General features: G+C 42.8%; 1 protein-coding gene across 1 annotated transcript in view; it reads left to right on the forward strand.

Moving 5' to 3' along the window:
- Nucleotides 1-22,960, forward strand: part of LOC122565055 (ephrin-A5-like) — a 218,003-nt gene that overhangs the window by 168,784 nt on the left and 26,259 nt on the right. The window contains exon 3 of the mRNA XM_043720685.1: nt 6,715-7,007. Within this exon, the coding sequence (XP_043576620.1) occupies nt 6,715-7,007 (293 nt within the window). The remainder of the gene's footprint in view (nt 1-6,714; nt 7,008-22,960) is intronic.

Below are 22,960 nucleotides of genomic sequence, written 5' to 3' on the forward strand. Positions count from 1 at the left end.
GCCAGGTGGAAGTGGAGGAAAGACCACCCCACTCATCTATCTCTTCAAATACCACCTGCCCCAGGCAGGGTGTGTGGTTCCAGCACTGAACTGATTGGTCACCACAGGACCCACAACCTCAGAATGGCGAACAGTCATCCTGGTCTCAAGTGATGGCCTAAAAGACAGCAAGAGTTCTGTGGCAGGAAGCCGCAATTGGGAACCCATAAGGCCGATGCCTGGCAGTTTGGTAACAAGGGAGTGGAGGTGTAGAGGGGATCTCAGTTGAAGGAGGCCTAGCGTCACAATCAGGATAGTAGCATAGTCTGTGGAAAGGGAGGCCCAAAGATGGAGTTCAGAGCAGGGCTCAGTTCCACAAAGGCATCCCGAAAATGAAAACCCAAAAGGCTTACCCATCTGGTCATCTTTTAGTTCACAGTCCCCTTTCCTGACTGGCTCGGCCTGCACTGGGAGGCAACTATCAGTGCTGAGGCTCCATCTGGAAGGTGGGATTGTTCCTGGTGGTGCAGTCAGACTGAGATCCCTTCACCTACACAGCACAGCCAGACTGGGGGGATTGTCTGTCCTTTATTTGACGGGAATGACAGAGCAAGACTACACTGGAGTCAGTCAATGCCAAAATTGCCCCTACAGTCATCCGAGGAAGTAAGTCGGGTGAATATAGTTGCAATGCAGATCAGAAATGATCTCACTACATGGCAGAACAGACCTGAGGGTGAGTTGGCCCTGGTGAGAAAGGCCCCTGTATTAGCCATCTCACTAGTTGAGTTCCAGGTTAGAAGATCCATCGTTCACCTTTCTCAACACACCACCAATTAAGTGGACAATTAACAGCCATGTAAGGGTGTCAGATTGCCACCTCAGTGAGTGAGAAAGATGGCTAGTTTCCTGACTACAAAACCAGGGGAACCTTCCTGCCAGGTTGGGGAAGAGCGGAGAGGTGGGTGGTGGTCACCAAATGCCCCCAATGTTGGGACCGTCAGAGGCACAGATGGAGCTCAAAGGGGCAGCCTTTGAATTTAAGAACAGTTCCCATAGTCACTAGTGATCCACTTCAGGAGAAACATATGTGGAGAGCGTTTAGAATGTGGAACTTGCAGGGGTGGTTGAGCCAAAAGGAATAGATGCGTTTAGAGGGAAACTAGACAAGTTCATGAGTGATTAAACTTACAGAGCATTACACAGATAAGGTTTGATGATTTTGAATGGAGTGAGGCTTGAGTGGAGCACCAGTGATGCACTCACCATTTGGGCAAAATGGCTTGTTCCTGTGTTGTAATTTTAATGGACTTTACGCATTTAGTTTAAGCACATTCACTGGCAATTTAGAGGGTGCAGAAGTGAGCTGTCAAATGGATAGTTTTGCACGGCCATTTGCAGATGGCCAGACGTTTAAGTGCGAATACCTCAACCCTGTGTTTTCCTTGTGGTTTGCTGTAATGCATTTTGCAAATGACCATGTAACCACTGCTCTCAGTGGTTTGTGTCTTTGTTTGTTCAGTAATGTAACACTTGTTCCCAGTCAACCACAATGTTGGCATTGCTTCACAATGATAGATCTGACGCAGACAAGTTAGTGTTTTTTTTTTGAACTCCCCATCCTTTTCCTCCCTTGCCCTCCTGAAAAGGCTTTGGAAAAGCCTGTGAAACTGACGAATGAGACGTACTGCTCCCACTTGTTCTCAAACCATCTTCAAAATCGAACCCCATGACAACAGGATATTCATTTCCAAGTGTGACTGGGTTTTTGCTTTAACCGTTTTAGCTTTCTTCTGGGAACTCCTGCAGCAGCCCATCCAAATGGACAATGCAGTGAGCGTCAGTGGGTTATCTGACAATGGGCAAATATCTTCTACCATCCCACAGAGGGTTTTGTGCCGGTGGGTGTGGGGACAGTGTGGGTTGTGAATGGGAACCCTGTCCACCTTTCCACCACTACCCCAGTCACGTCCTTAGCAGGAGGGTTTGTAGATGGCTTTCCCACACCACTGCCAATGAGGCCCTTAAGTGGGCAACTTTTACCGATCCAAAAGCCTACCCCCACCGCTGCTGGTGCTTAAGGGGGATGGGCAAGTTCTGTGGGCCAAATGGCAGGGAACAAGTGTGGTTTCGGGTTAGCACAGGGTCAGTGTGTTGAATGGCCTGTTCAGACTGCACTATATGAATAACAAACAAGAACTGAAAGAACTGCAGATGCTGGAAATTAGAAACAGAGACAGAAATTGCTGGAGAGGCTTAACAGTTCTGGCAGCATCTGTGCAGAGAAATCAGAGTTAACGTTTCAGGTGCAGTGACCCTTCCTCAGAACTGATGGAACAAGGGTACGCCACTCAGCCCTTCAAGCCTGTCCCATCATTCAATAAGATCATGGTTGATCTGATTTTAACCTCACCTCTACATTCCTGCGTATCCTGATAACCCTTCAGCCCCTTGGTCATTCAAGAATCTATCTATGTCTGCCTTAAAGACTCTCCATCCACTGCCTTTTGAGGAAGGGAATTCCAAAGACTCTCAAATTTCAGAGAAAAAATGTTTTTCATATCTGTCGTAAATGGGTGACCCCTTATTTTTAAACTTTAATCTCTGTTTCTAGATTCTCCAACAAGAGGCAATGCCCTTTCAACTTCTACCTGGTCAATTGTGTTCCAATTACTTCACTTCCAACTCTTCTAAACATTTTTATTCTCTTGTGGAACATGGAATCACTGGCTGGGCCAGCACTTATTACCCATCCCTAGTTGCCCTTGAGAAGGTGTAGTGGTGAGATGATACAGGCATAGCTTGGCCTAATTTTCTTATGTTCAAATAATATATGTCCTTTGTAAAACAAAAGTGTGGAGCCTAAAAAGCAAACAAAGATAATGGAAAATTGAAACACATTTAAGTGGCTGATCCACACAATGAAAGCAATTTGTTATTGTCCTGGATTTGCTTTGTTTGAGCCTGTGATTTCAATTGAGTGCTGACAGCTCTCTCCGAATGCCTGGCTGGGATAAAGTAACCCAAAAAACTTTTGACCTCAGGAGCAAGAAGCTCAAACACATTTGTATTGGTTTAAAAAAAAGGAAAGGAAGTCTTGTGTTTGTTTATATTGTGTCTTGCATGACCCAAAGAATGTTGAAGCCAATGAACTGCAGTCACTGTTGGCATCGTCGTCAGCTGTTCCTTGATTGGAGGATGATGTTCAATTAGGATTGTTCATTTCCACCACATGTCGCCATCTGACTTTAGACAAGCAAGAGGCTGGAAGAACACAGCAAGCCAGGCAGCGCCAGGAGATGGAGAAGTCAACGTTTTGGATGCATCAGTTCGTCAGGAACTCTCCAGCTCCTGATACTGCCTGGCCTGCTGTGTTCTTCCAACTTCCTGCTTGTCTACCTTGGATCCCAGCATTTTTTTGTCACCATCTGACTGGCGAAGATGACATCATTGTTGTGATGGAGGAAACAACAGGAGCCAATTTGCATATTGTGAGAGCTCCCAAACAACTCAATTTCGGTTTGTGGAATAAATATTAAGGGGGCACCCCAGCATACCTTTCCAGTTCCTCTTCAGAATAGTACAGTGGATGTTTTACACATAGCCACGAGATTGGATAGGTACATAGATTTTAAAAAGTTTTAGAGGGATAGATGGACGAGTTCAATTTACAAAACCTCATCGGCATGGACAAGTTGGGCCGAAGGGCCTGTTCCGTGCTGTGTACTTCTATGATTCTATGATAAGTTAGCATCTTAATTTAACATTGCATCTGGATGGCAGCATCTCTGCCAAAGGCAGCATTCCCTCGGCACTATGCTGAAGTGTTCGGCGAGATTATGGGGTCAAACCTCTGGAGTGGTGCCCTGAATTCACAGCTTTTTGGAGGTGGAGAGTAGAGTTCTCCCAACTGAGTTAGGGTTGGCACGTAGGATATTTAATCACCATTTAACACCTCAATTCACCGGAACACTAGCAAACCTTTCTTTTATTTTGCTGTAAGGAAAATTTTGCAAAACTGATTGCAGGCGAAAAGAAGTCAGAGTGTTAATGTCATTCAGGTAATGCATGATGCATTTGTGAATAGTTTATGCCCTCTGGCCATGTGTTTGGAAACAAATGAGAAAAGGTTTTGCCAAACTGTGTAATAAAGACAGCTGCCTCTTAACATTAGCAGCTTGCAAGTGCTTTGATTTGGTGAAAGCCTTAATGTGATATATTAAAACTCTGTACCTGAAATCCCAAATGACTGCACGTGTACTGGGCCATCCCATCGGAAGAAATTAATTGAGCTTGATACAAAATGTGCCCGTATCCCACAGCTGGCACTCCAGTGCCCACCCACTATTTCCACCTGGTCTTTGGGCTACACTGGGAGACTCTTGTCACGTCATTTATTCCGTCTTCAATCAATTTGCTTCCGATATTACGCTTCACATCTGGTGCCCGCTAATTGACTTATACAAAAATAGCCTCTATGTGACCTCTCGGCCTTGAATTTGTAATTTGGAGGCGTTTGCAGCAACTGGAAACAAGGCTGGAGAATCACACCTGCACTGTGCGGGAATCTAGTTTCTCTGCCAGGAGCTAGCATAGAGACATAAACTTGACCCACCTCTTCAAACTCAATAGATACTAAACCATATGTACTGCCAGAGTCTGTGCCTGATGTAATAATGTGTGCATAACTTTGCCTGACTCTACTCACACTCATCCTCTGGCCTTTCTTTCACTTAATGCAATTGCCTCTATCTTTAGCGGGAATGGGATTCTGAAATTGCATGATCAGCCATGATCATATTGACTGTTGGCACAGGCTCAAAGGGCTGAATGGCCTCCTTCTGCACTTGTTTTCAATGATTCAACCACCTATTGTCCCAACAGGAAAGCTGCAAAATCTTTGTTGAGCAAGTGCTTAAAAGAGGATGCCTGGGGAGTATTTATATTTAAGTCTTTTCCCTTTAATAGCGCAAGGGATAACTTACTTGATTCAGATGCTGCATGCGTAATAAATGTTTTTACCTGGTCAGGTCTACCTATCTGTGAAGATGAAGTTGAATTAGCCTATGTACTATATTCACTGCTGGAGCAAGTCAGCATTGGCCTCGTATCCCTCAGTTAGTAAGGTCACAGAATGATGCAATACAGATGGGGCATTTCAGCCTAAGGTGGCTCTTTTGAAGAATAATCTTTTTATTTAAATTTCTTTTCCAGAAACCTGCACCTTTTTTCTCCTTCAAATATCTATCCAGTTACTTTTTGAAGACCACGCTTAAATCTGTGTCAAAACAAACACATGAAGCATACTCCATGTGTAGGCCATTCAGACCATCGAGCCTGTTCTGAAATTCACTAAGACCGTGACTGAACTGATTGTATTCTCAATCTACTCCTGTTAAACTTTCAACACCTTTCTTAACAAGACTCTATCTCCCTCTACCGTAAAACATTCAAGGGGTACGTGTATGGAATGAGCTGCCAGAGGATGTGGTGGAGGCTGGTACAATTGCAACATTTAAGAGGCATTTGAATGTGTATATGAATAGGAAAGGTTTGGAGGGATATGGGCCGGGTGCTGGCAGGTGGGACTAGATTCTGTTGGGATATCTGGTTGGCATGGACGGGTTGGACCGAAGGGTCTGTTTCCATGCTGTACATCTCTATGACTCTATGGCTCTATGACTCTGCTTTCACCACCTTTTCAAAAAGAGATTTTCAAAGGCACATGACCTTCTGAGAGAAAAAGAATAGCCAAATCTCTGTTTTGAATAGGTGAACCCTTAAGAACAGTGGCTCCTAATTCATCAAAGGTTATTTCACCAAAGAAAACATCATCTCCACATCTACCCTGTCAAGAACGTCAGGATCTTATATTTTTCAATAAAGTTGCCTCTTACTCTTCTCGCTCCAGCAGATACAAGCCTAGCCTGTCTAGACTTTCCTCAAGACAAGCCGTAAATCTTCCCTAAACTCTCTCCAATGCATTTACACCCTTACTTAAGTAGAGAGGGCAATACTGTGTACAGCCCTACCAATTAAGTCTCTCCAATGCCCCATATGACTAAAGCATAAACGTCCAACTTTTGTATTTAATTCCCCTCATGAAAATGGTATTTTTTCTATTGACTTGCTGTGTCTTCATAATAATTTTTTCACTTTTGAATTCCATGTTTTTACTAAATTTAAGTTTCACCGTCTCTGATGGGATTTGTACACATATCCCCAGAAAATTAGCCAGAATCTCTGAATTACTTGTTCAATTCAGCACATTTTGAAGCATATCACTTGGAGGTCACTTTGCTCGCAGCAAAATCTCACAGATGGATATTGTGAGAATGTATTTTAATGGAGCCGGTTGCTTGATAAATATTGTCCCAGGACAGCTCTACTGTTGTTTTGTAAAAATAGGCCGTAAGACCGATAGGATTCACCAGATCGAGCATTATTGCATTGCATCTGAAGTACACCACAATTTGGACAGTGCAGCACTCCCTCAGTACTACACTGGAAGGTTTAAGTCATGCTACATTTTGGGCTCAAAGCTTTGAAATGCAAATCAAACCCATAACAATTTGACCAAGAGGCGATGATATAACCCATGGAACCATTTGATAGAGACTCGGATCCACTGAGAGGGCAGAAAAACTCAATATCTTCATGGTTTTGCTTTAATAGTTGTGCAGTTTTTTTTCATTCAGTTCATTCTGGTTGCTGAATTGTCTTTCTGAATTTTAGGTTTCACAGAGGGGACTATACAGTCGATGTCTGCATCAATGATTACCTTGATATCTACTGCCCCCACTATGATGCCTCCGTGCCAGAGGAGAAGACAGAGAGCTACATTCTGTACATGGTGAATTTTGATGGCTACAGGAGCTGTGACCACAAGAACAATGGCTTCAAGCGTTGGGAATGCAATAGGCCGCGCACACCAAACGGCCCACTGAAGTTCTCCGAGAAGTTCCAACTCTTCACGCCGTTTTCTCTGGGCTTTGAGTTTCGACCCGGAAATGAGTATTTTTATATATGTGAGTACACCGCAATGATCAACCGCAAAAGGAGGTTAACATAGCCGTTGTTTCAAAGTCTTGGCCACAGGACAGAGGTGTAAACTGGTCAAATGGACAAATCACTGAGGTCAGGCAGGACATCTGCAAACAAACAAGTCAGGCTCTGAACAGTCCCCAGGTAGAACAGCGGAGACAGAAATACTGAAATCATTCAGGAGGCATAAGAAGCTATGACAGAAGGACTTTAATGAAACATTGAGAATGATGGGCTGAATGGCCTTCATTATTCATAACCTATCATTGTATTCAAAAAGGAATCAGTGGATGATTTGAAATAAGTTTTTGATTGTATGTTTCCCAACCCCTTTTTCTGTTTCTCACCCTGTGAGTGCACTGACTTCTTCCCTCTTTATGGCCCATAAGCATTAGCCATCAACTATCATATCATTCAAGGCAACATCCTTGCTATGCAAGTATGGATTAAGTGTTGGCAGTCCATTGGGCTATTTGTGAGAAGGTGGGGTGGGCTAATGTCTGAGAAGGTGGGTTCATAGATCATAGTGTGGAAAAAGGCCATTTGTCCAACAAGTTAATAGCGACCATCCAACAAGTAACCCACTCAGACTGTTCCCCTACCCTATTACTCTACATTTCCCATCACTAATGCATCTAACCTACACATCCCTGAACACTACAGGCAATTTAGCATGGCCAATTCACCTAACCTGCACATCTTTGGACTGTGGGAGGAAACCGGAGCACCCGGAGGAAACCCACACAGACGTGGAGAGAATGTGCAAACTCCACCCAGACCATCACCAGAAGCTGGAATTGAACCCAGGTCCCTGGCAGCAGTGCTAACCGCTGAGCCATCATGTTGTCAGACAACTCCTGTTATCCCTGCTGGAACATCCAACCGAGTGGATGTTGGGTCAGTGCATGGTTTGGGTTCCAGGTTCCAATGCATCCCCCTCAACCCCCTAAACTGAAGACCCCTTTCCAAAATATTCAGGCACATACATTGAGTCATGGCCGTTTGTGCAGGATACTGAGGAGAACAATCAGGATCTGCAGAACTGCACCACATCATGAGAGATAAGGAGCGATGGAAAGGTAGAAAACAAAATGGAGGTTCAAAGCCTTAATCAGAAAGAGATGCTTCCAGTTGTGAGGCATTTTTGAGTCCCTGTTTATGTAGAGTGAGTCAGGCTATGATAAATATGACTGCTCAGTGCTCTGGCTGTTCCTTCAATCTTATAGAAGGCAGGGAGGTACACTGTTATAAATCTATAGCAAAACTCAGCTTGAGAACCCAAAATAAATAAAAAGATGAGAGTGTCTTTTGCCTGCAGGCTGAAGGGTTGATCAAATAAAACAATTAAACAGTGTGAATCCATGTATTCATTCGATTTTCTAGATACGCTGGTAATAATTACTATTGATTATCTCCTCTGCCCTTATTAGTAATCCACGAATGTTTAGAGCACTCATTCAGCGAGGTCCAAACCAATTCCATCACAAAAGGAACCTGTTGGCAATGTTATCTTGGAATTTGTTACATAAAAGCTCTCTGATGATTCAATATTTTTAGCTTGCTTGCCAAATGTGCCAGAGTATTTTCAGACTCATCCTGTGTTTTCAAAGCTTCTCTTCCCCGAGCTGGCAGAGAGAAGAATCAAGAGAGACAAATGCTTCAGTCAATCTAATTCTTCAGTCACTTGGGTCTTCCTTTTGTGAAGACTGAGGAGAGGCCAGGGGTGAGGGTGGAGAACTGGGGAGATGTGAGTGGATGTGGGGCTGGCACAGGGGACAGAATCACCGATTTCTGGGAATAAAAGGTGAGGATGGTAAGGGAGGTTCAGGTAAAGGAGGGAGAGGGAAGTGAAGGTGAGAGAGACAGTGTGTTGTGGGGATTATGAGAGTGGAAGGTTAAAACAGGGGGTAGAACTGCATGGAGAAATGGGGGAGCAGGATTGTGGGTGTTGGCTTTGAGGGAAGGGAAGAATTGAGGAGAAGGGGAACTGAGAAGGGAAGGAGATGCTGGAGGGGAGTGGAGTACGAAGAGGAAGAGGAGTAAGATCAGGGTGAAACCAGAGAAGGCAGCGTGGAATAATGAGAATGGGGGATACGGCTGCCAAGACAGTTTACTCTGCATTCATCAAAACCATTCAGTTTTAATTCCACTCAATAGACAAAATTCTTTCTTAACTTTATTGACTAAGTTGACGAAAGCCAATAGCATCATAGAGCCATGCAACTTGTCCATGCCAACCAGGTCTCCTAAACTAAACTAGTCCCATTTGCCTGCATTTGGCCCGTATTGCTCTAAACCTTTCCAATCCATCTACCTGTCCAATTATCTTTTAACTGTTGTTAATGTATCCTCCACTACCACTTCCCCTGACAGCTCGATCAATATTTGCACCACCCTCTGTGTGAAAAAGTTGCCGCTCAGGTCCCTTTTAAATCTTTTCTCTCTCACCTTAAACATCTGCCCTCTAGTTTTGGATTACCCTATGCTGGGTAATCCACCTGATTATTCACCTTATCTATGCCCCTCGCGATTTTATAAACCTCTAGAAAGTTAACCCTCAGTCTCCGCACTCCAGAGAGTAAAAGTCCCAGCCTATCCTACCTCTCCTTTTAACGTAGATTTTCCAGTCTCTGTAGCATCCTTGTAAATCATTTTTGCACCCTTTCCAGTTTATCCTTCCTATAGCAGAGTGAGCAGAATTATACGCAGTACTCCAAATGTGACCAATGTCTTGCTTTCAAATTAACTGAGGTTATAAATATCTTCTGAAACACTTTCTCCACTGCTTTTTATTCCACACTCTCTTTCTCCCTCATTTTTGTGACATAATGCTCAGGAGACGTTTAATGCAGATGACTTTTCTGCTAGATTGGCTCAGAGGAACATCCAGGAAAGCAATCTTTAATCCTGAGAGACTGAAAGGGAAATGTGAAGTAATAACCCACACCCTTAGCACCCACAGCCTGAACCACACACAGGGGTTAAAAAGGAGAATTCATAGCAAAAATGTGTTTGGGGCGCAGGGGTGGGGGGGGAAACCACATCAGAATACCTGGCACACAGCTATAAAATGGAGCAGTGATACCATGAGGTGTAACTGAATGTAAATATTCCTTAATTGAAGCACTTACCCATCATTCAGTGAAGTTCCAGACTTCATCTTAGATTGCCTAAAGGCAATTTTTATGTCTGTGCCTCTGTCTTTGTGGCTAATCAAATCTTCGACAGTTACATTTAGGTTTCCAATGTTGTCATTTATGCCGTTAGTTGCAGCACCAGCGATCAGCTAGAAATTTAGGTATTGTCACAACATATACAGAAGCTTGATAATTAAAGTGATGAGTCAGGGCCTGTCAGAAATGTTACAACAGAAGTACAATATCACATCAAAGTTTTATGGTGGTAATCTTGCATTCATGAGGGCCAGCACTTACTTGCTGACAATGAAAATAAAATGCAGACATTTGAATTGTAGATTTCAATATGAACAATCCACGAAATAAACTTCAAGGCACATTGCAGCACATTATTAAAGCATCACATTAACAGAAGACTGGATTGAGTCAGCCGAGGTACCTGCTTGAATTGACCTCACTCTCCTATTCGCAAGGCACAGTGGAAGGAAAAGGTGCTTTTAAGTAGCAGTAGATGGTGGAGATGTGGAGGTTATGACAGGACTGGACTGGGCTGTAGTTCCCTCAATGTTTGAATATCTTTCCAACGCTTGCATCTTAGCCATATCGATGAAGAATGCCAAACTGGGAAAGGTGCAGCACCTTCAGTTGGAGAGAGTAAGGAGAACCAGATGCATGCTCAGCACATCATACACAGAAATACAACACAACACACAAACATACACTCTTATTAATGTATTCATTCAACACTGGGCAATTGGTGTGATCGTTTAAATCATTTTTTTCTTCGTTTCCCTAATCTGCAATATTTCCTGTTCCTTTATTTCTTTGTCTCTGTGAATTCTGTTACACCAACATGATTCTGGTATGTCTCCATTTATTGCCTATCACCACCATCTCTGAGAATATATTGGTTGGCCTTCACTTCAAGCCATTGCAGTCCTTGTGCTCAGGGTACGAGCTCAGGAATTCCAGCATTTGGATCCAGCTGCTGAAGGGTCTGTTGTTTCTGTGCTGTACTATTCTATGACTCTATAACAATGATGAGATGTGTCCAGGATAGTTAGTGATTTGGATCTGCTCTTGTTTCAATTAGTGGTAAAGATTGAGAAGCTAGGAAATGCTTAATGAGCCAATGTTATACAGTGCTCTGTTCTACTCCTTCCCTGAGTGGTCATTGACCATATTAAAACCATTATAATGAAGGCTGGAGGGCTACATGGCTGAGTAAGAGATCACCTCCAAGCCTGAATCCAGCTTATTGTACATCTGTACTTTCATATTTCCAACAATGGCTCACTAGACGTTGACAGGCCAATTAATAAGACCCCAGACTGCTATACTTCCTTAACACTGCTCAGCTTGTATCAATAAGAAACTGAACCAGGGACCTGTTAACTTGTGAAGTTCAGAGACACCAAGCTTGTGACTTCTATGAGCAACTAAAACTGTAGTGACCCTCAGGTTAAACTACCCCCTCTCCATAATGGGAGAACAGCCTTGTGCTCTGGTAGGACTACAGTGACTTTACCTTTTAGTCACAGGTACAGGAATAGAATCACCTGCAACAGTAAGTAAGTTCCTTTCAGATAGAAAATACTTTTGATCCAAACATTGATTCTCATTGCACTATACCATTTGCAGTTGACTTCCATTGTGTAGACCTCTTAAACTATTATTGATTGCCAATGTGGATGTCCACTGCATATTGTTCTCTACCACTATATGGAACGTTTAATCCAATATTCATTCCCACTATGTTGACTTCATAAACTAATGTTGCCTCCCAGGACCAACAGCTCTTGATGGAATGTTTTATCACACTGTGTAGACTTAATCTGTTGCTCATTCTCACTCTGTAGACCTCTTGACCTGACAACTACTCCCGTGGTGTGGACTTCATGAACCAATGTTAACTTGACTGCGTAACCTCTTGATGCACCATTTGGTCCAATATGTCCTTTTTAATCAAGGGGGCAGTGGTAGCATTGCGAATATGTTATTGCTTTAATAATTTGGAAGGCCAAACTAAAGCTTGAATATTCAAGTTCAAATCTCAGTACCGAAAGGAATTTAGAATAAATTAATACATCTGGATTTAAAAGCTGGTCTCGTGAGTGCTGACCAAACTTACCAAATTCATTAATGCTCTTCAGGGGAGAGAAGGAAAATCTTGCCTTCATATGACTTGTGTGGTGAATACTTAACTAAGTAGCATTTCAGAGGGTAATCATTTTCAAGGCCAATTAGAGTTATCTATAAGTAAAAGGAACCTCGATTATTCGAAGGATATGGTCGGGGAGAATTTTGTTTGGTTAATGGAATTCCCGATAATCAATGCCGGATAACATATTTAGCCATGCATCGGGACTTTGTACTCTTGTTCGGATGATCCAAAGTTCAGTTAATTGAACATGGATAATCAAAGTTCCTCTGTATTTACAATTAATAAATCAGACAATTACAGAAAATATATGAGACTGTTTTAGGGTCTTCTGTAATGTTCCTTTCAAACTCAGTTTCCTGGAAATGAATTTTTAATTCCTGAAGTCTCCAGAGGCAGCTCAAGTTGGGGTAGCCCCGCCTTCTGATTCCAAAATTCAACCTATAAGAACATGTGGATCTGCATATCGGCAAAAAGAACTGCTCTGTAAGTAAATCAGAAAAAGAAGCAAAAAAACACAATGTAAAGACAATATGCATATAAAAATTGGCAATGTGTTAAAACAAGATAACAACAATGGTAGTCAGCTAGAAGTTTACAACAAAGTCATAAAAAGGCCTAACACTAGGAGTAAGAAATAGCATTCAGTTCAGGTTAAACTTGAAAAATTACACCTTATATGGCTTCTATGAATGTTTCATTAGAAGAAGACAATGGGGAAGTGATGGCCTAGTCATATTATCACTGGATTCTTAATCTAGGGACCCAGGAAATGACAGAATTTCTCTGCCTCTCTCCTTCACATTTTAGACCATCAGACATAGGAGCAGGAGTAAGCCATTCAGTCCATTGAATCTGTTCTGCCAACTTTCTAACCTTCAGCTTCAGAAAGAAAAATATTCTGTCCAACCTCCAGAAAAGTTAAATTTATTTAACCTATAAAGCCCAGAATGACATTGTATTTTTGACATTTTTTGTTTTCTATTCATTCCCTATTGTGGGGAAGTAGCCCACTCAACCCATCACATCAATACCGATCTCCGAAGAGCATCCCACCCAGCCATCCCCCTCCCCACCCTATCTCTGTAACCCTGCATTTCCCATGGTCAGTCCGCCTAACCTGCACACCTTTGAATTGTCGGAGGAAATCAGAGCAAACCCACACAAACGTGGAGAGAATGTGCAAACTCCACACAAGACGTCACCGGAGGGTGGAATCAACTCCAGGCGCTGTGAAACAGCAGAGCTAACCACTGAACCACCATGCTGCCCTATAGACTGGGATTCTAGATTACTAACCCAATGACATTACCACTTCGCCACAACTTCCCTCTAAATTGAGGGAAGTATCCATTCAGTATCATTTCACTTCACTTCAGTTTTTATTAGCTGCTTTATGTTTGAATGCCAAACTATGTGCCCCTTTTCTACCAATTTTCTACTAATTTCAACAAAAATGGTTTTGCAAGAAAATGCATGTTTCAGTATGGAACTGAGCTGCAGATTATGAACATCCAATGTTGAATTCAGTCTGTTGAGGGTTAGCTGATCTGAGCTGGTTCGTGAAGGTGGTGCTATAACAACAGCTGGTATTTGTAAAGCATTATAGTCTAGGCTGCTGAAGGTGTCTAGTCGTACAGCGATAATAAGCAGGAATGACAGAAGGGGTACAGCAAAGAAACAAGCCATTCAGCTAATTTTGTCTGTGCAAGATGCACGAGGGACCAGAATTGGAGGACTGTAGAGATTTCAGAGGGTTGTGGAGCTGGAGGATGTTATGGAGATGATGAGCGGCGATACAATTTAAGTAATAGAAAACAAGAGTAGCATAATCCAGGGCTTGTGTAGATCAGTGAGTGCAGGAGTCAGGAGTGGTTAGGATCAACCAAAGATCCTAGTCTTGCTTGATGTAAATGATCAGTCTGAAGACTGTGAAAGGACAGCATCTGACATGGGCCAGGTGACAGTCACTCCTTAAGCCAATTGATACTGACTGTCTAGCCTTGTATCGAGAATGTTTCCTTAGAGGAATTCAGAAGTGAGTCAGCTCCATCGACAAAGCACCAAATATCTTTCCATCATTACTGAGGAAATAAGCAACAACTGATGAACGACATTTTTATATAGCTTAATATCTGAAAGGACTTCAGACGAACTTTATCAAAAAGGATTTGACACCTAGTAACATCGACTGGGCCAGATGACCAAAAGCTTTTTCTAAGGGAGGTACAGAAGTGAGGAGATTTAGGGATGTAATTCCAGAATTCAGGAACATGGAGGCTGAATGCTGGAAAATGAGCAAATCAAACCTGATGGGCTAAATGGGTTACTTCTGCTCCGATGTCCTATGGTCAAAAGTATGAAAGAGAGAGGTGAAGAGGGGAATTTCATGTTTTTTTTGGAAAATTGGAAAGCAAATAGGAAACTGTTATCAATTGGGGCAATTTTAACAGAAGACCTTTGCTGTGGAGGAGTGCTTCTTTTGTCCATTTATGAGATGTCAGGATCGAAGATAAGGCCAGCATTTATTGCCCAGCCCTAATTGCCCTTGAGCAGGTGGTAGTGAAGCACCTTCTTGAATCATTGCAGTCAGTCTGGTTTAGGGACAGCTGTTTGGTGGCAGTTCTAGGTTTTGCTCCAGCCACAGTGAAGGAATGCTAATATATTTCCAAATCAGGATGCCGTAGGACTTGAACTGGAACTTGTGGCTAGCGATGTTTCCATTGCATTTGAATTTTTTTTGTCCTTCCAGGGGAGAGACGTTATGGATTTGAAAGTTGTTGTTGGAGGAAGGTGAAATGTTGAGTATATCTTGTAAATGGTGCAAACTACAGCCATTGTGCATCAGTGGTAAAGGGAATGAATGTTAAAGGTAAGGGATAGGGTGCTGATCAAGTGGGCTGCTTTTTCCCAAATGATGGCAAGTTTCTTGAATGTTGTTCGAATAGGACTCATCCAGCCAAGTGGAGATTATTCCGTCATGCTGCTGACATGTGGTGGTGGTTCGTAGGTGGTGGACAGGCTCTGGGATGTCAGCGCTGCGTAATGATTCCCAGCTGCTAACCAGCTCTGTCAGCCATGTTACTTATATGGCTGGCCTGGTTAGATTTTTTTTCAATGTAACCACCCAGGACGATATCATTGGGGATTCAGCAATGTTAATACCATTGATCATCATGGAGAGATAGATCCTCAATTGTTGGAGCTGGTCATTGCCTGACACTTGTCTGGCATGAGTATTACTCATTACTTATCAGCCCAAGACTGAACATTGTCCAGGTCTCACTGCACGCAGACATGGGCTGCTTGAGTTTCTGACATGTTGGGAATGGTTAAACACTGTCCAGTTATCTGTAAATATTCCATCTCTGACCTTATGTTAGAGGGGAAGATCATTGAGTAAAGTTGATGGAGATGATTTGCTGAGACACTATCCTCCTACAGTGATGTCCTGAAGTGGAGGTGATTGGTGCCGACCAACCACAACATCTTTGTGCAAGGTATGACTCCAACATCTGAAGAGTTTTGCCCCTGATTCTGCTTGATGTCAATTTTGCTCGGGTTCCTTGATGCCACACCAAGTTAAAAGCAGCGTTGACATCAAGGGCAGTTGAGTCAGCTCACCTCTGAAATTCAAATCCTTTTGATCATGTTTGGACCAAACACTTTAATGAGATCTGGAGCTCTGGGGCCCTAGGCAGAACCCAAATTGAACGCTGGTGACTAAAAAAGTTACCGCTGAGTTAGTACTGCTTGGTAGCTCTGTCGACGAAAACGGCCCTGCTAATTGACAGTCAGACTGACGGGGCTGTGATTAACTGGGTTGGATTAATTCTGCTTTTTGGGGACAGGTCATAACTGGAGAATTTTCCACATCGTTAGGTAAAGGCTAGGGCTGTAGTTGTGCTAGAACCACTTGGCAAGGGCTTGAAAGAAGGAAGGGGCGAGCAATGAGACACTGTGTGAGCTTGTCATTGCTGAATGTCACAAGGGATGTTGAACTGCACTGAGCTCATTATCAATTCCGAGGAGCTGGGAAAGCCATATTAGAAAATCACCAGCTGCAGAGAAGGATCATGAAAACAAAATCCTCTGGTGCTGATAGAGTTAGATTTATCTATAGCTGATCCTGTCTTCTCTTTAATAAAGACTGCCCGTTATGCCTTCTTCTCTGACTGCTTGAAATACAATCCCACAATGGGGTGTAGATGATAATGATAGTTTAAATACCTCTGTTGTAAGGCCTCAGGTGAGGAATATGATCCCCGACCCCATAGTGCGCTGATGATAAGTTTTCCTCTGTTTACCTTAAGCAGCATTCTGACTAGCTGTCTGTTAGTGTTATACAATGAGTGCTCCTCATAAATAACATGTGATTTATTGTGTTTCTTGTCTTCTGACATTGTTAAGAACAAGATATATATACACTCCTCTTGTGGGAGTTTATTGAAGGAGCTGGAATAGAGAGCAGAGTGGAAAATGAGCCAAGGTTGCTGACTGCCCTTTTAAAAAGAAAATCAGGCTTCCTATACCTTCAGTCGGGGTGGCCTTTATGTAACATGTTGCCGACTGTAAATATTCTGCAAACACTTTAGTCCCACAATTCATTTCAATTTTTTTCATGTTTAGTAATACCCTAGGAAAACATTTACAAAACACTTGAGTTTATATGGAGCTTTTTTCTGGTTATAAAGCATAAACAAAATATCTCTGTATGAATTGAACTTATGTAGAGAAACACAGCAGCTCCTTATTTGCACAGAAAGAGCCCAAAAGTGAAATCAATATTCATTTGGTTGTTTTTTTTATCTCCCTCAGTGAGTGACAAGATAATGCAGACATGGAGGGCAATTGGATTATCTATCCTACAGTAGCCTAAAGCCTTCCCCTTAATGATGTTTGATTCTGTTACTCCGTGTATGTTTAAACATTGGCCATTCAACCACAGAGAAAACTTTTCACACAGAATGATCACTAAATTCCAGCCTGTGTCCACTTTTATTTTTCAACTCATTGACATTCAACTTAAAGTTACATACCAGGCTATTCTTTTCTATAAACTAGGGGCCAGTTTATGGTCCGAAATAATAGAATCCCTACAGTGTGAAAACAGGCCATTAGGCCCAACAAGTCCACACTGGCCCTCCCATGAGTAACACAACCAGACCCATTCCCCTACTATTCTGTATTTGCCCCTAACCTACACATCCCTGAACACGAAGGGCAATTTAGCATAGACAATTCACCTAACTTGCGCATTTTTGGACTGTGGGAGGAAACCGGAGCACCCGGAGGAAACCCACGCAGACACGGGGAGAATGTGCAAACTCCACGCAGACAGTTACCTGAGGCTGGAATCAAACTCAGGTCCCTGGCACTGTGAGGCAGCAGTGCTAACCACTGAGCCACTGTGTTGCCAACAATGCATCTTCAGTTCCCTTTTGCCTCACAAGGACTTGGTACCTGCCTCCTCACTCTGACCCACAGGCCCCAATTCAGGGTGGGTAGGCTATTTAGGACTGAGGTGTGGAGAACTTTTTTCGTCCAGAGAGTCCTAAGCCAATGGAATTCTGTGCTATATAAAATGGTTGAGGTCAAAACATTGAATGCTTTCAAAAAGGAGTTATTTATAAAGGGATCAATAGATACAGGAAGAAAGAGGGAACGGGGGCTGTGTTGGGTGAATTAAATGGTGGAGCAAGCTCACAAGGCTGAATGGCCCGTTTCTCTTCCAATGTTCTATGTTTCTATCACCCCCTGAAAGTAGATGAAAATGGGACCCCCCACCCTCCCCTCAAAAATCATGGAACTGCCTCTGAGCAGATTACTCTTGCAACGGAAATAGGAAAATGCAGGAAGTCGACAGGTCCGTGTGATGCATTCCATGGAACTTATGGCCACAATCAGACAATTCATCAACCTCCACTTTAATAACAGGTTGGTCACCTCGTTCAATGCCTTTGCAGATTCCTTTGAACATCTGGCTTCCTTGTCATTGAGGAAACTGAACCTAACAAATTCAATGGGTCAATGATGGTTTACTTTACGGTCGCAGGCATCCCTTGATCCCATCAGTCTGCTAACAGGATGGTGCCAGCTGCATGAATTTAGCTGCTATCTCGCCAGATGACTGGTGGGTTTTTATGAGCTTTCTTGGTGGGTTTTTCAAATCTTTGCAAATGTCAAGGTCAGATTTGTTCATGTCCTTGCCCCTCTCATGGATCGCAATGGCACCAGTTGACAGCAGACGTCCACCCAGATGGATGGTGCTCAAGAGTCTCTGACACTATCCTTATTGTGGTGTTTTGCTATACAGCTATGGGTTTCGTGTGTTGATTAAAGGGTCACAAGGCAGTGATTTGCAGGCAAAATGTCAACCACTCGGTTAAACTGGAAGGTCAGGTAAATCCGAAAGGTGAGATGCCCTCAAGCTTATGACAAACCTCTCTTCCTTTCTTTCCCCACCATGTTTGTGGTCTTAATTGGAACTAAAATATGCTGTTGAAGAATGTTAACTGCTGAAAACTGTCCCCGTTTAATGCCAGGAAGATCAGACTGAAGAAAAGGTCACTCTAAATCCCTTCCTTTTCTTTCAGCTTCTAAGTCATTTATACCTGAACCAAAATTTGAAAAGATTTTGTCAAATAATCTGCACTATTTATCTCCTAGATTAGATATGTTCTACTTATAGCAGATGTTATAACTTAAATGGTCCCTCTGACAGTGCAGACAAGTAATTGAAATTTTAGCCTTGCAACACTGCTAGTTCTATAATCAATGCACCTTTAATCTAGTCCCTTCCTTAAGTACAAAAGATTTACCTATGATTTTGTAACCAGGTACCTTTGTACCTAAGATGGCACTAGAAATGGTGACTTTGGAACTTTTCACTCTGTTCCTGTATCCCTATACTTGAAAACCTGTGACAATTAAACCTAATTCTGAATTCTAAAATAATTCTAATTCTAAAAAAACTTAATAGTTGTTGTGATAATAACTATATTAACTACACAGATCCCATTCATTTAGTTACAAGTGAGGCATTCATTGCTGTGTCCCAGCTGGTTGCAATCCCAGCAATGGCCACGTATCATGGTGGCACTGCTGAGACTTAAGGGATGCCAGCCTACCAGAAGCTGCTGGAGGTGGGTAATCATGGGAGCTCTGATGGCATCTGATCAGTTACAGGATAGGCCCAGAATACAGCTAGGGGTGCCACCAATAATCCAAATGTGTCTGCCTTGGTTTTCAGACCCAGCCTCAGGGCCCAAACTACACTGACATAAGTCAGTTCCTGTGGGTTTCATTTCCCTTTAAAGACTGATTGCCTTCATGTGAAGTTCTTCTGCAGCGACTTCTCGGCTAGGCATTCCTAGTTCCTTGTCCTGCTCGCCAAATTCCAATCCCAATCGCAATCCCAATTTCCTATTTTTGACTTAATCCTTCACCACACATGCATATGGATTGGTCTGGAATACTAATTACCTGTTAAAAAAACTCACAGAAGAAACAGATGAGAATGGGATATCATCATAGGTAAGAGAAGAATCCTGAGCTGAGCTGGATTCTTACTGGAGTACTCCAACCTATCCTTGTTAAATTTTTCAAATCATATTGATGTATCACTCTTACTACAGGGACTGGTAAAATAGTGATGTAGGTTTTAGCGAGTCAGGGCTCATGCACCACATCCTGACTCAGTGATGGTGATTGACAGCAATTTTAGATATGCCCCCTTTAAGGTTAATGCACTTCAACTCACAACAATCCCTCACCCACTTTCACCAATTCCTCATCCCCACAATGCTGCCATCCCCTCCACTAACCCTGCTCTGGAACACACTGTACTGTAGAATGGCTGGCAAAAATAGAAAAAAATTGCAAAACAGTTTTCCCATGCGACATTCAGAGAAAAAAGTAATTCTGTTTGAACTGAACTCTCCAAATGCCATTGATTAATAAATCAACATTTTATACTCAAGTGGAAGTAGGAAGATAAACAGACTTCTTGTCTCTCCCATAGTGCCTGAATAGGGTTGAAGCTGTTGATGGAGTGATCCAAAGTGTATTAATTGACATTTACTTGCAGAAGATGTACTTATTAGAAAGAGACTGGAAAATACTTGGGTATGTAGATCTCCACTCAGGGTTTGTTGATGCCACTCGATTGTACAGCTTACGGCTCTGTTATCGTCAATGAAAACTATTTGGCCCATTGTACCAGAGCCATACATTTGAGCATGTGATCAATTTGTTCCATTCTCTTGGCCTTTCCTCAAAGTACTGTATATTCGCAATCAATATCCATCAATTGAGGACAGTTGTCATTATCCAGTTGAATACCTTAAGCTTGTTACATTCATTTAAATCAATTTCTCTGGGTGTGAGAAAGCAAACAGTACAAACCAAAATGATGTTATGCAGCACAGCCTTCTGTTTTCTGTCTCTTAGCCAATTGTATCCAAACTGTTGTTGATTCTTTTATCCTATGGGTTTCAGTTTTGCTCATTTCATGAATGAATATAAATGTGGTATCTCATTCAACGCCTTTCAAAAGCCACAACATCGACTGCTCTGCCCCAACATTGACTGCTCTTCCCCAACGTCGACTGCTCTGCCCCAACATTGACTGCTCTGCCCCAACATCGACTGCTCTGCCCCAACGTCGACTGCTCTGCCCCAACGTCGACTGCTCTGCCCCAACGTCGACTGCTCTGCCCCAACATTGACTGCTCTGCCCCAACGTCGACTGCTCTGCCCCAACGTTGACTGCTCTGCCCGTAATTCATTCTTCCTGTTACCCTATTCAAAAATCAAATCATTTTGGCCAAACATAATTCAGATTTAACACCTCCTTTATTAGTCCATACCTGTCCATGGCTATTAATGTTGTTTCTGAAAGTGTCTGCATTAAATTGACCACCCAGTAATTGTCAAGTTTAGTCTTCTTTTAAAAATTAGGGTTACAACTTTTGCAATCCTCTCGTTCCTTTGGCAATATCACCTTTCCTAAAGAAGGATTTAAAAATTCAAGACAGTCCTATGATTTCTACCCTTATTTCCCTTGGTAGTTCCATGGAACAGTGGGAACATCTCCACCTCTGAACTGATAGCTCCTGGTTCACATCCCACCACATTTTGGCTGTGGTAGCTGCATTGTTAATGCAGCTTAGTGTTCCAGGGATCAAAAGGTATGGGGAGAAAGTGGGAAATCAGTTGGATGATCAGTCATGACCATATTAAATGGGGGAACAAGCTGAAAGGACCAAAAGGCCTACTCCTGCTCCTATTTTCTATGTTTCTATGTTGGTCGTCAGTCTATACATCCTTTTAATACATGTGGTGGCAGGCACTAACAGCAAGAGAGGCCCCTAGTCAGCCTTCCTGCAGAAGGTGATGGAAAACCACTGTAGTATTTTGCCTGGTTGTATGTAAGGACGAATTTAATGAAAATCCAAAGGTGAAGTGAGGACAAGAGAGTAGACACAAGTAGACTACCCTCAGCAACTTAGGATGCTACTCTCCTCCTGACAAGGTCACTTTGAGAACTCTCAGGCTTCCAAATACTTCCCCATATTTCTTCTTATCTCACCCCATTTCCCAACCTCTTCATTTAATAAATACTCTTCCTTGATAAAAATGTTGCTGAATTTGTCATTTTTAAAATTGTACCCCTTGTCTTTGAGCTTGGTGGTGTTATGGTAATAGTATTGGATCAGTAAATTAGACTCCCCAAACCAATGTCCTGCAGTCATGGATTCAAATCCCACCACATCAGCTGGGATTATTGTTTTCTTTGTTCATTCATGGGAAATGGGCATCATTGGATAGTCCAGCATTTCTCACCCTCTTAATTGCCCCTGAGAAGGTGGTGGTGCGCTGCCTTCTTGAACTATTACCATCTTGTGGGACTAGGACATCCAGAATGCTATTAGGAAGTGAGTTAGAGTCACAGAGATGTACAGCATGGAAACAGACCCTACGGTCCAACCTGTCCACGCCGACCAGATATCCCAACCAATTGCCCCTGGAAGGTGGTGGTGCGCTGCCTTCTTGAACTATTACCATCTTGTGGGACTAGGACATCCAGAATGCTATTAGGAAGTGAGTTAGAGTCACAGAGATGTACAGCATGGAAACAGACCCTACGGTCCAACCTGTCCACGCCGACCAGATATCCCAACCTAATCTAGTCCCATCTGCCAGCACCCGGCCCATATCCCTCCAAACCCTTCCTATTCATATACCCATCAAATGCCTCTTAAATGTTGCAATTGTACCAGCCTCCACCACATCCTCTGGCAGCTCATTCCATACATGTACCATCCTCTGCGTGAAAAAGTTGCCCCTTAGGTCACTTTTATATCTTTCCCCTCTCACCCTAAACCTAAGCCCTCTAGTTCTGGACTCCCAACCCCAGGGAAAAGACTTTGCCTATTTACCCTATCCATGCCCCTCATAATTTTGTAAACCTCTGTAAGGTCACCCCTCAGCCTCCGCGCTCCAGGGAAAACAGCCGCAGCCTGTTCAGCCTCTCCCCATAGCTCAAATTCTCCAACCCTGGCAACATCCTTGTAAATCTTTTCTGAACCCTTTCAAGTTTCATAACATCCTTCCGATAGAAAGGAGATCAGAATTG

This window comes from Chiloscyllium plagiosum, chromosome 31 (genome assembly GCF_004010195.1).
Source record: "Chiloscyllium plagiosum isolate BGI_BamShark_2017 chromosome 31, ASM401019v2, whole genome shotgun sequence".
Lineage (NCBI taxonomy): Eukaryota > Metazoa > Chordata > Chondrichthyes > Orectolobiformes > Hemiscylliidae > Chiloscyllium > Chiloscyllium plagiosum.